The sequence below is a fragment of the Anastrepha ludens genome, chromosome 4, assembly GCF_028408465.1.
Source record: "Anastrepha ludens isolate Willacy chromosome 4, idAnaLude1.1, whole genome shotgun sequence".
Lineage (NCBI taxonomy): Eukaryota > Metazoa > Arthropoda > Insecta > Diptera > Tephritidae > Anastrepha > Anastrepha ludens.
Window position 1 is genome coordinate 37628827 of NC_071500.1, and position 12222 is coordinate 37641048.

General features: G+C 39.8%; 2 protein-coding genes across 2 annotated transcripts in view; one reads left to right on the forward strand and one right to left on the reverse strand.

Annotated features, from left to right (window-relative positions):
* LOC128861694 (glutamate receptor 1) overlaps positions 1 to 12222 on the forward strand; it is a 262464-nt gene that overhangs the window by 16991 nt on the left and 233251 nt on the right. The window lies entirely within an intron of this gene.
* LOC128861783 (uncharacterized) lies at positions 1807 to 2532 on the reverse strand. The gene has a single exon (XM_054100164.1). It carries the CDS (start codon positions 2530 to 2532, stop codon positions 1807 to 1809), a length of 726 nt encoding a protein of 241 aa, XP_053956139.1.

A 12222-nucleotide genomic window follows, 5' to 3' on the forward strand; every position in this document is an offset into this window, starting at 1 on the left:
AGGAATAAAGAAATTAGTTATCGTTTATACGCAACACAAATTAAAACAGTATTACTTTAATTGAATTTTCCGATGTATCGGCAGGTGTGTAGAAAACTTTAAATATAGATTCAATATAACAAAGCTTTGTAATTTGGTATTTGCAGTAAAAATCGCAGCGTTATGCTTTTTTTCTTGCCATTAAAAATGTGTTTCCGTGTTGATATATCAATACTCGTATCTTTGGGTACACAGTACCTCCTCAGACTTTTGGTATAAAATATTGAATTTGTATCAGCGGCCTCACGACTGATCACAAATTATGCAAAAGCACCAGAAAAAATAATATTTTTCGCCAGGCATCTAAGCCTTGATTTTAAGGATGATTAAAGTGATTATAGTTTTCTGGATAGCCAGAAAGACACACTACTTAATAAAATAATTTGCAGCATAGTTTTCATACACAATTTTTTTGTTTTTAATGATTTCAAGGTCACAAGTTCAAAATTGTTTCAAGCAACTACTTCTATCTGTCAGGTCTTGTTCCCAATTTTATTGATGACTTTTCTTAATTGGCATACTCTGCAACTAAAACGAAAACAATAAGTCAGACCCTTTAATTTGCATTAAAAAAATACGCGCTGAAGCAAAAAACAAATTTTTTTATATAAATCGAACGGTTAAGTTCTGTTGTTTATATTGTTCAATAATCAAAAACGACCTACATAATAATGGCACTAAATATATATCTAGTTCGACTTCTTCTGTAGTTTACTAATACCTCTGTTAGATGTCTCCCCGAAGTATCATATTTTAATAGAGGCAAACCAACAGCGTGGAAATGAAGTTCGCTTCAATAACAAAACAAGAAACCGCTTAAAATTGATTAAGATGATTCGAGTCGAAATATGAGAACTGCAGCTCACAACAAATTTGAAAACCTGGTAGCCAAACAAACATTTAGTTGTGAGTCCCCTGCAGCATTAGACATATTCGAATCGCTTACATGTACATAGGTATATTGGGCCGAGCTCCTCCGCCAATCTTTGCTGTACGTCTTGATGTTACTCCACAAATGGAAGGGCCTACAGTTTCTGAACGATAGATGATTTTCTATGAGAAGCTTTATTTATGGTAGAACTACATCTGGAGGTTGGCCATTAACTACTATTGGCCGCATAGTTGCGAACGCTGTCACAAACAAAACTTTTCAATCATTCTGGTATTTTATACCCACACTGGGCTGAGAACACGGGCCCTACCAAGTGGTTGTCACGCAGTTCGTTTGTGTTTAATGACCGACTTTTAATACCAAATTTCATTGGGATGTATTCATTTTGGCTCGAGTTATCATGCGGGCGGATGTAAGAATGGATTTATTTATTTAAACAGACCTTGAAAAATCTCAAGCTTTTTTGAGATGAGAAATTAATTAACGTGGGAAATGCGCGAATTGCCTGTTAAATAAAATGCGAGCGCGTTCGGTGGTAACTTCACAAGTGATTTAATTATTTCTGAATTCGAGTTTTTATAGTGTCTTAGCCTAACGGATTAAGTTCAAATTTATGTAATTGGAGTAAATATGTATTGCTCTGTTACGTTTATGTAATATAGGTGTTTATACATATATAGTGCTATTTTTAAATTCATATACGAAAATTGAACAGTATTTTTAGAAAACAGTAAGCTTAATATTGAAACGTTACGAAAAATTATGGAATTTAACAAATTATGATAATAATTATTAAAATTAAATTAAATATATAAAATTAAATTAATAATTAAAATTCTAAGCCATTTGACGTAACACCGGCCACCTTGAAAGGCTCATGGTCCTTCAACGTCTGATGACAGTACGGCGAGCTTGTGAACGGGGCGTTTAATTACGCCCGCTTTGGTTGCCACGTCTGCTACGCGGACTTTGCCGTCTTGCCCTGTTACGATTGCGGCGACGCGGCCGAGCACCCATTGCTGCGGTGGTGTGTTGTCTTCCTGAACCAGGACGAGGTCGTTCAGCTCGAGGTTGCGTTTCGGATGCAACCACTTGTTCCTCTGTTGAAGACCCAACAGGTAGTTCCTGGACCACAGTCGCCAAAACTGTTGCTTGAGACAACAGACAAGTTGCCATCTGTCGCAGCAACGCATTGGGTCCATCGATACTTGGGCTGGTGGCAGCGCTCGAAGAGGGCACCCAACTAGTAGGTGCGCTGGTGTTAGGGCCTCTCCATCGTTCGTGTCCTGACTCAGTGGTACCAGGGGTCGCGAGTTGAGTGCGGCCTCGACCTCGACGAGCAGCGTCTGTAGTTCTTCGGCGGTGAGCAGCGGGTTGCCGATTGCGCGCACGAGAAGGTGTTTGGCGGACTTCACTGCCGCCTCCCATAACCCGCCGAAGTGCGGTGCCCTGGCTGGTATAAAGGCGAAGGTGAATCCTTCGTCCGTTGCGTATTTCTGTACTTCCGGTTGTTGGGCCTCGAAAGCATCCCTCAGCTCGCGAAGCTTGCGATCGGCGCCGACGAAGTTGGTGGCGTTGTCGCTGTATATTTTCCGCGGCATTCCTCGGCATCCAATGAACCTTTTTAGGGCGAAAATAAAACAATTAGAAGACAAGTCTGTTACTAGTTCTAAATGTACTGCCTTTGAAGTGAAACAAACGAACACTGCGATATATGTTTTTACTGGGGGTCTACCACGTATTTTCATTGCAGTATATACGGGACCACAAAAATCTACTCCACGTATTAGAAAGGGTCGTAGTGCACGAAGCCTATCGGCAGGCAAATTTCCCATTATTTGGGTTTGCAGCTTCTGCTTATAATGAAAGCAGTGTGTGCAGTTTCGAACGGTACGACTACAAGCTTCTCGAGCATTGACCAGCCAAATGCGGTCTCGGAGAAGCGCTACCAATGCCTTTGCTCCAGTATGGTGATTTCGAAAATGTAGGTACCGTAAGTATGTGGTAACGAAGTGCGAGTTCTTGCTTAAGAGCAGTGGGAACTTGGCATCATATGGGAGAGGCGCATTTAATAGGCGGCCTCCTACTCGGAGTAAATTAAACGACAGCGACAATTCCGAGTAGTTGTGCAAAAATGGATTAAGTTTTTGCAAACTTGAGGGTAGGGTGGTACCTTTGGTGAGTTTCATAATTTCTTCACCATATTCAACATGTTGAACCACCTGAATGACTTTGAGGAAACTTAATTTAATATCCTCAGCCGTCAGCATTTGTGTGAATGTCGCAGATGGGTTTCTAATGCGTTTTATCCATCTTAATATGTAAGCGACAATACGAAGCAGTTTTTGATGAGAAGATACTCTTTTGGTGAGTTCCATAATTGGATGCGATTCATTTGCTTGAACAACTAAAACTGTTGCGTTCCGTTTCTTCTCTAATGCTTCGTCTCCTGGAGAGAGCTGGAAGTGGGTGTTTGTTGGCCATAACGCAGGGTCTTCTAGGAGGAACTGTGGACCGCTAAACCAGATAGAATTATTCAATTCGTCCACGTTACAAACCCGAGACACTTGATCCGCGGGATTTTGCTTAGTTGGCACATGTCGCCAAGTAGCTTTATCCGTCAACTCTTGGATTTCGGACACTCTGTTTGCAACAAAGGTCTGTAGTACAGATGGATGCGTTTTGATCCAATGCAAAACAATTTCGGAGTCTGTCCAGAAGTTTATATTTTCAATTGGCCGACTCAACATTGGCGCTATTCGTGACCATAATTTGGCCAGCAAGTGGGCTGCCGAGAGCTCTAGACGCGGAAGAGATTTAGTCTTCAGCGGAGCCATTCTAGACTTTGCAATAAGCAGCGTACATTTCGTTCCACCAGCCGAATGGCTACGTATGTATATACAGCAGCCATACGCTCATATTGAGGCGTCGGCAAAGTCATGAATTTGGCAGCTTGCACTCGACTCGGTGTGTACAAACCGAGGAATGCTTATTGATGGTAGCTGCAGTAGATTGGCTTTGAAATTTTCCCAGCTGGTCTCGAGGTGCAATGGAATCGACTCATCCCAATCTAGTTTTTGCAGCCAAAGCTCTTGCAATAAGATTTTTGCTTTGGTAACTAGTGGGGCAAGTAAACCAAGAGGATCGAAAAGACGAGCCGAAACTGATAATATGTTTCGCTTAGTGGCTCGTAAACTGGTAAAGTTGTCATTTAAGACAAACCGAAACAAATCTTCCTTCGGCAACCAATGGATTCCAAGTGTTTTTGTGGAGTCTGTGTGATTGAATTTTAAGGCCTTCTCAGAACTCTCACAATCGAAAAATGATGGGTGATTTGAAAACCACTTAGATAAATTGAATCCTGCCGAGTTTAATATTTTAACTACCTCACTTCTAATAAGATCTAGAGATTCGAAATTATCGGATCCTGTAAGCAGGTCGTCTACATAAAAATCTCCTTTTATTGCCTTTGAGCCGAGTGGATACATATGTGTATTGGCATCGCTGAGCATTTGTAAACACCGTGTAGCGAGAAATGGAGCAGGCGCAGTGCCGTATGTTACGGTGTTAAGTCGAAAGATTTGAAGTGGCTCAGATGGATGCCGTCTCCACACTACAAGCTGAAAGTTTTTGTCTTCTTCGTGCATGAGAATTTGGCGGTACATTTTAGTAATGTCCGCCGTAAATGCATATTTATGCAAACGAAAACGAAGAAGTGTTGAATACAGCTCTTCTTGAATGGTCGGCCCAACCATCAAGATTTCATTCAACGCAATTTGAGAAGAGGTACGACTTGATGCGTCGAAAACAACACGTAATTTAGTCGTCGTACTTTCAGGCCGAAGAGCGCATTGATGCGGAATGAAGTAGTGTGGCTCACTCGGGATCTTATTATTTGTTGGGCTCATGTGACCCAATTCGATGTATTCATTCATGAAGTCCAGATACATTTGACGAAGTTCTGGATCTTTCAAGGTCTTTCTCTCCAGGGCCTGAAACCGCCGAGACGCGGTTTCATAATAATTACCGAGTAACTTACGGTCATCTTTGAAAGGCAGTCTTACTTGAAGCCTTCCTGAAGGCAAAACTTTAGTAGTTTTTACGAAAAATGTTTCACACTCTATTTGTTCAGTTGTGAATTTTGTCGAACTAGCTCCTGAAGGTATTTCTTCCATCGCCCAGAACCTTTGGACAATGGAATCTATATTTGCTAGATCTTGTTCAGTATGGCATAATGTGCTACTGACTGTGGGAGGAGGACGTTGGTTGGAGGCGTATTTGCCAGACACAACCCAGCCTAAAAGTGTCTTTTGCAATGTTGGGTGATTGGGGCTGGCCTTGATCTGGCCTACAGCTAAAAGCTCGAAAAATGTTTCAGCACCTAACAAAAGATCTACCTTTTGAGCCTTATAAAATTCTGGGTCCGCTCAGCTAATGTTTTTAGGAATTTTCCAGCCATTAATATTTACGTTACGATCTGGATGGCTGGCTGAAATGGATCGCATTATCCAAAACTGTGCCGAAAACTCATAATTATTGACCCGCGATTTTACAAACGTATTTAATTTCGTCCTTACTTTTTTGGTTGCATTTCCGATGCCGATAATATTTAAGGTCGTACTTTCGCGACGAATTCGTAATTTCTGCGCCAAATCCTCTGTCATGAAATTCACCTGAGATCCAGAATCCAGCAAGGCTCGTGCAGGAAGGTACTCTCCGGAGCTACCTTTTACGTTGACTACGGCTGTAGCCAACATAACCCGATCTGGTGTACTCGTCGTGTGCATGGCATGCGAGGTCGAAAATTGTGGTGCAGTTGCAAAGGATACAGGGTACTGGTGCAGCAACGTGTGATGCGAACGGTTGCAAACACGACACCGATCCGCTTTGCACTTTGAAACTGAGTGCCCCTTTCGCAAACAATTTATGCATAAGGGGACCGATTTAGCAAACTCAAATCGCTGCTGAGCAGAGAGAGTTTTAAAAGTAGGACACGCGGGTATACTATGATCATTTGATTTACAGTGCGGACACACCGGCTGTTTTATATTTGAAGTCACTAAGGCAGCTTTCGTCCTTCCCGCATAAAGGTGGGGTTTCTGAATGCTGTGACTGCTTGATGGCTTGAGCCTCGACGTTGAGGCTTCATCGGCAGATAAATGTTGGTAGCGTTTATTTAATGCTGCCTCACACTCACGCCATAATGGCAGCTTATCATAATCCAACTGTTCCTCCCACTTTGACCGAGTAACGGTGTCAACTTTTGACATTACCAGATGAATTATGATAGCGTTTGTGATGTTTTTCTCGTCACCTAACGACAGCAACGAGTCGTAAACAGCCGACACTGTATCAATCATTGTGCGCAATGAAAGCGCAGATGGCTTTGGGATAGTTGGCAGTTCAAAAAGTTTGGAAATTGTGTCGAAAAATATTAAGCATTTATTGTCATAAACTTTTTTGAGACTAGCCAATGCCTTCGAATGATTTTCGTTCGACATTTGGAAGGCCCTTACCGTTCCCAAAGCTTCACCAGACAGACAGTTAACCAAGTGATTAAATTTCTCAATGTCTGGGATTGTAGGATCGTTGTGCACCAAACTCTCGAACAGACTCATAAAATTCTTAAATTCTGAATATTCCCCTTTAAATTTCGGTAGCGACATTTTCGGTAGTCGCGAGCTGTGAGGTGCAACAAAGGATGTTTCGGCTATTGACGATTTATTTCTCGCCAGAATAGATTTTATAACGGACTTAGTTTCCACTATTAGGTCCTCTAACTCCCCACGGGCTATGTCTTCCTCGTCGATTTCTTCAATTTTCGACTGGCACTTCATAAGCTTATCGCTATGAGAGTTCAAAATGCCCAGTCGACACTCCAATTCAATTGGATCTAACGACATTGTTTTATCGAGGAGACCCGTTTTTATGCGCACTATACTATTTTTCGCAACAGTTCGCTGGCGCTTCAGTGATTTCAATTCCATAATCTCCTTACTTGGAGAGAGACTTGGAACTGCTGTCTTTGGCTTGCTCATTTTGAGTTAAATTATTTAAACTCCCGAAAAATTTGCTCAATGTCCACAGAAACGAAAAAATATCTGTGAGAGTTTGTGGCTGAAAAAACGAAAACGAAAAGATGGCTGAATAGCCTGCACAAATCTCAATCAGAAAAACGAAAAATAGCTGTTGGACAAGGCTGTGGTCTGGCCACGAAAGGATGAGCAAGCACAGTAGCACAACACTACGAAAATTGTTCAACAGATTTGCGAAAAATCGATTTTTGTTTAAATTATTTCCTTGTAAATAATCCGTATTTACGAAAAATTTATTTAACTTTATAATAATTTTAATTTAATTGAACTTATTGTTCGAAAAAAAGGTCTTCAATTTCTTTAATTTTGTTTTTTAAATTTATTGACGATTTCGCATTTAAGGTCACACCCTTTATTATCAAATCCCAACGTACCCTTGTTTCACTTTCGCGGAGTTTTATATACGTATATTTGTATAGATAATTGTGTATATGGTACATGTACACATATGGGAGTGTGTACATATATGTATGTATATATATGCAAGAAAGCGAAAAGGTGATGCAAAAAATTGAGAGTGTTTATCAACAACAACCACAACTTTCAATTTATTGCACTTGTTACCTGTATAGGCTTATTGCAAGCCTTGACTTTCCTTTTGCAAAAGATGCAGGTGCAGGTCATTCCTGGCGGCGACAGAACCAGCGGTAGGGATTGCAGCGACAGCGGGCGATGACGGCAGCAGCAGTGACCAGAGTAGCAGCGACGGTTACAGTGATGAGAGCAGCGGCGAGTATGGCAGTAACTGCGAGAACTGTGACAGCGGACAGTGATATATACACGAGGGCGACGAACTGCAAATGAGCAGCGGTGAATTGCACTGTTTTTTTTTTTTTTAATTTGCCTTATTTTTGGCCGAGAACATTTACATATCACTGTGACCGTTTATATAAGTACCGCACTGGGTATTGTAGTTTATTCTTTTTTATTTATTATATATTTTTTTTTTTTTAACTTGTTTGGCTATAAATATTTTATTTTATTTATATGTTAAAAAATTTTTTTTTTTTTTTTAAATAATCTTAACGTTTTTTTGTTTTTTTTTTGATAGATGTATTAGTTTTTCTTTTTTTTTTTTTTTTGGTTTTTGGGGGCTCACTGTCACTGTGCACTTTTTTGTATATGCATATACGTATGTATGTACATATATTAGTTTTGCTGTCTGTTTTGTTATTTTTTTTTTAATTTTTTGTTTGCGAGACGACTTTTTGTTTTGCTTGTGAACGGACCGCGCAGGCAATATTCGTTTAGTTATTTATTCGGCTGGTTATTTTAAATATTAGTTATTAAAAATTTGCGTGCACAAATTGCCAACTTTTGGTCTTTTATCACTATCACTTTTTACCACTTTCGCACTACTGTCCCTGCTCGGGCGCCATGAAAAATCTCAAGCTTTTTTGAGATGAGAAATTAATTAACGTGGGAAATGCGCGAATTGCCTGTTAAATAAAATGCGAGCGCGTTCGGTGGTAACTTCACAAGTGATTTAATTATTTCTGAATTCGAGTTTTTATAGTGTCTTAGCCTAACGGATTAAGTTCAAATTTATGTAATTGGAGTAAATATGTATTGCTCTGTTACGTTTATGTAATATAGGTGTTTATACATATATAGTGCTATTTTTAAATTCATATACGAAAATTGAACAGTATTTTTAGAAAACAGTAAGCTTAATATTGAAACGTTACGAGAAATTATGGAATTTAACAAATTATGATAATAATGATTAGAATTAAATTAAATATATAAAATTAAATTAATAATTAAAATTCTAAGCCATTTAGCGTAACAGGCCTCTCTTATCGGTTTACGTGTTTGGGTATATCCGATATACTTCTATATCTATCTCGATTATTTTATTTTTATGTTTTTATATAAATGCTTGTTCTCTACGCTTGGGCGCATTTGGCCTCGACAAGACTCTTCGATCTTACACGGTTCTGAGCTGTTATTTTTCCGCCATCCCATGTGATGTCGGCATCTGCAAGTTCACGCGACATCGACCTTTACCAAGTGAGCTTTGGCCGATCGTGATCTCTGCTCTCTTGCGGATTCCACTTCAGTAGCATTCTCGTGATGTCATCTGGTGGTTTTCTAAGTGTGTGACCTATCATCCATCGCCACTTTCTACGTTTGATTTGCCATAGCATGGGCTCCTCATTCGCTGTTCTCCACAGTGCCTCGTTGCTGCTGGTTTATGTGAGAAAAATTATAATACGCTTCGTGGCGTGAAACTCAGTTGGATTTTATTGTCCGAAAGTGGTTATACTCGTATATAAAGTGTGCCATTATAACTACTTGACTGATAAACCTTCATTGCGCGACACTGTGAAACAAATAAAATACAAGTGACTTTAAATTTTCTTCCCTCAAGTATTACCACTTCATTTTTAAAAGTACCCCCGCATATATATCTACGTACATATTTAATGTGTGTGGCGCGTGTATAAGGGCCAAGCTGCTAACTGTGACAAGGTGAAGCGTTATGCTTTCCACAAAACTCAATAGCATATACTTAAGCCAAAAAAATACGAAAGTTCATGTATGAATGTGGTGTAATACACACATACTTTTGTATAAAAAATATCAAGCTTAAAACTAGACAAAGAATTAAAAATATTAAAAAACAAAAAAAACATTAAAACCTATGATCCACATCATGACAAAAAAAGGAAATCCTAAAAGCAGGCTGAAATAATTGCAAGCTGACACAGAAAATTTCTAAGCAAACTCATACAAAAGGAACAACCTCCAGCAATGGTTTCATAACAAACTAACCCCGAAAAAAGGATAACAAGTGTGACATAGAGTTTAGTAACAACAGCAAAGCACTATGAGAATTACTAACATGTTAAGCGTAACAAAAAGCATTGTTTCAGTTACGAATGCAATGGAAACTAGCATAACGGCCCGCAGACCGACGCAACAGGACAATAGAACGAGGCTGACACTGACTCTCTTGTGTTTTGGTAAGCCGGGCCAAGTCCATTGAATTTTGAATAATTAACAAGCTTCAGACGAAGTGACAAAAATATAAACAAAAATACAAAGGAAGCAAAAAATTACACTTGTGACATGTGTACGATACATATGGGCGTATGTATTTATATATGTGTGTATGTGCATATGTATGCGCTGCCAGCACGACTAGCTGTGAATGAAATAAGGGCACACATTTCGCGTGCTGAGTTGATGACGGAGCCACTCAAGTGGAGCGAGCAACCGAGAGTGAAAGGATAACCCTGGGCTCACAATACACATACAAGTGCACTTATACACACGAGTATTTATGCATGCAGATATTCCCTTCTATTTTGACATACATGCGGGTATGTACAGTAAGAGTGCCGCCGCTCACACATTTACCTGCATAGGTGGAGTAAATTTGGCGTGAATGGTGTGTGCGTGTGTATGTATATTAGAAAACGACAAGCGATGAAACGATGATAAGGCAATAAAGCAACAGATCACAATACAGCCAATATATGTGTGTATGTATGTGTTCCTATCAATTACATATCGTAGGTGTGTGATTAATAGTGGATGTGACAGCAGAGGGTGAAAGTGGAGAGTTGTAAGCTAAGTTTCAAAGTACAAGTAGTTCAAAAATAAAACATATACAAATAAAAAAAAAAAATGCATAAAAATGTATGTAAAAGGGTGTTCAGTAGGTGCGCTGAAATTTCGACAGTGCATCGCGGTTGACTTGGTACAGTTAAAGCAGTCAAGATTGACGGAAAAGCTACTATAAGCCCGCACTTGACATTTAACGGATAACGGACTGTTCGACAATTGTTTGAATTCATAAGTTGTCTCTGTACTCCGGTTTGGCGTGTATTTTGAATCGGCCGTATTATTGGCCATAATTTCTTCCAAGAGTAAGTAGAGCTTCTTGTCAATGGCTGCCATTCGAAAGTGATCCATTAGCCAACCGTTGGACAACCGTAGATCAGCGGTGCCCCCATAGGAGCCAGAGCCAATAATCGGAATCAGTTCCGCAGGAATCATGAATTGGATCATGTGGGCAATCTACATAAAGAGCGATGGTTCGGTTTAGAACGCTGCAGAACTGCAAAGTGTTTTGGGACAAGTCCGAACAGAAAACTGTCAAACTTTCTACTAAAACTTAGAAGGAAAGACATTCGGTTGATGGTCGGTATCATTATAGGACACAATCCATGGGGTCGGCATATGACCACCATTGAAATCATTGAGGACCCAGTGTGCTTGGAGGAGGCGGATAGCACCGAGCACTTTCTCTGTGAGTGTCCTGCCTTTGCTAGGGCACGGCTACGAGTTTTGGGTTCCGATGTCATGAGAATGAGTAATATTCGTTCTCTAAAACTAGAGGATATTTACAGATTTGCCAAAGAATCTAGAAATTTCTCACAGGGCTAACTATCTCTATCCCTATCTCTATTCTTTCCTGTATCTTTCCCTGATACTTTTCTCCTTCCCTCCTTGACTATCCACCCCCTTTCCAGAGCTTTAGGGTCTTAGGAGCCCCCAAATCTCCTGGTGCTCCTTGGCTCGACCTTTTCAAATTTTATTAGCGAGATTCAGTTTGCGCTGGCCCGTAATTTTTGGGACCAAACGTGCTCACAGGCAATCAGAGATATAGCTTGTAACATCGGACGGTCGACCAAAAATTTGAAATTAAAAAAAAATAATTTATTTCGGATTTAAATGAGGTGGGGAGCAGCATGTGTACCGAGTTTAGGCAAAACTGGATAATTAATAATGAAAATTTTACTTGCATGATTTTATGTTTTTTTTTTTGGGTTCATAACCTGTATAAGATGTGAGTAATATTTTCTTAAGTATAACAGATATACATATAATTATTCTTATTTTTTGAAAATTACCTCCCATGTGCGCGGTTATTAACCAACTTCGCCCACTTTCAACGCCATACTCCCTTGGACAAAAAGTAGTCCCGTATATGTGCACCAAGTTTCAGTGTAATATATTAATTGTTGCTCGGACGGATGACATATGGACGGACGGACAGACAAAGTACAAAAAATGGAAAAAAATTGCAGTGATATGACTTGAACCGTTTGTTTTACTTCTGTTCATAGTTCGAGCACTCTTATTGGCAAACCCTATACGTTTGTAAATCTAAAAATAAAATGAAATGTGCAACCAAAGTGTGCGTACAACGGGTCAATGGGCGTGACGCAATGAGGTGTAACG

Coding starts and splice junctions, on each gene's coding strand:
- LOC128861783 (XM_054100164.1), bottom strand. CDS start 2,532: ATGCCGCGGAAAATATACAGCGACAACGCCACCAACTTCGTCGGCGCC.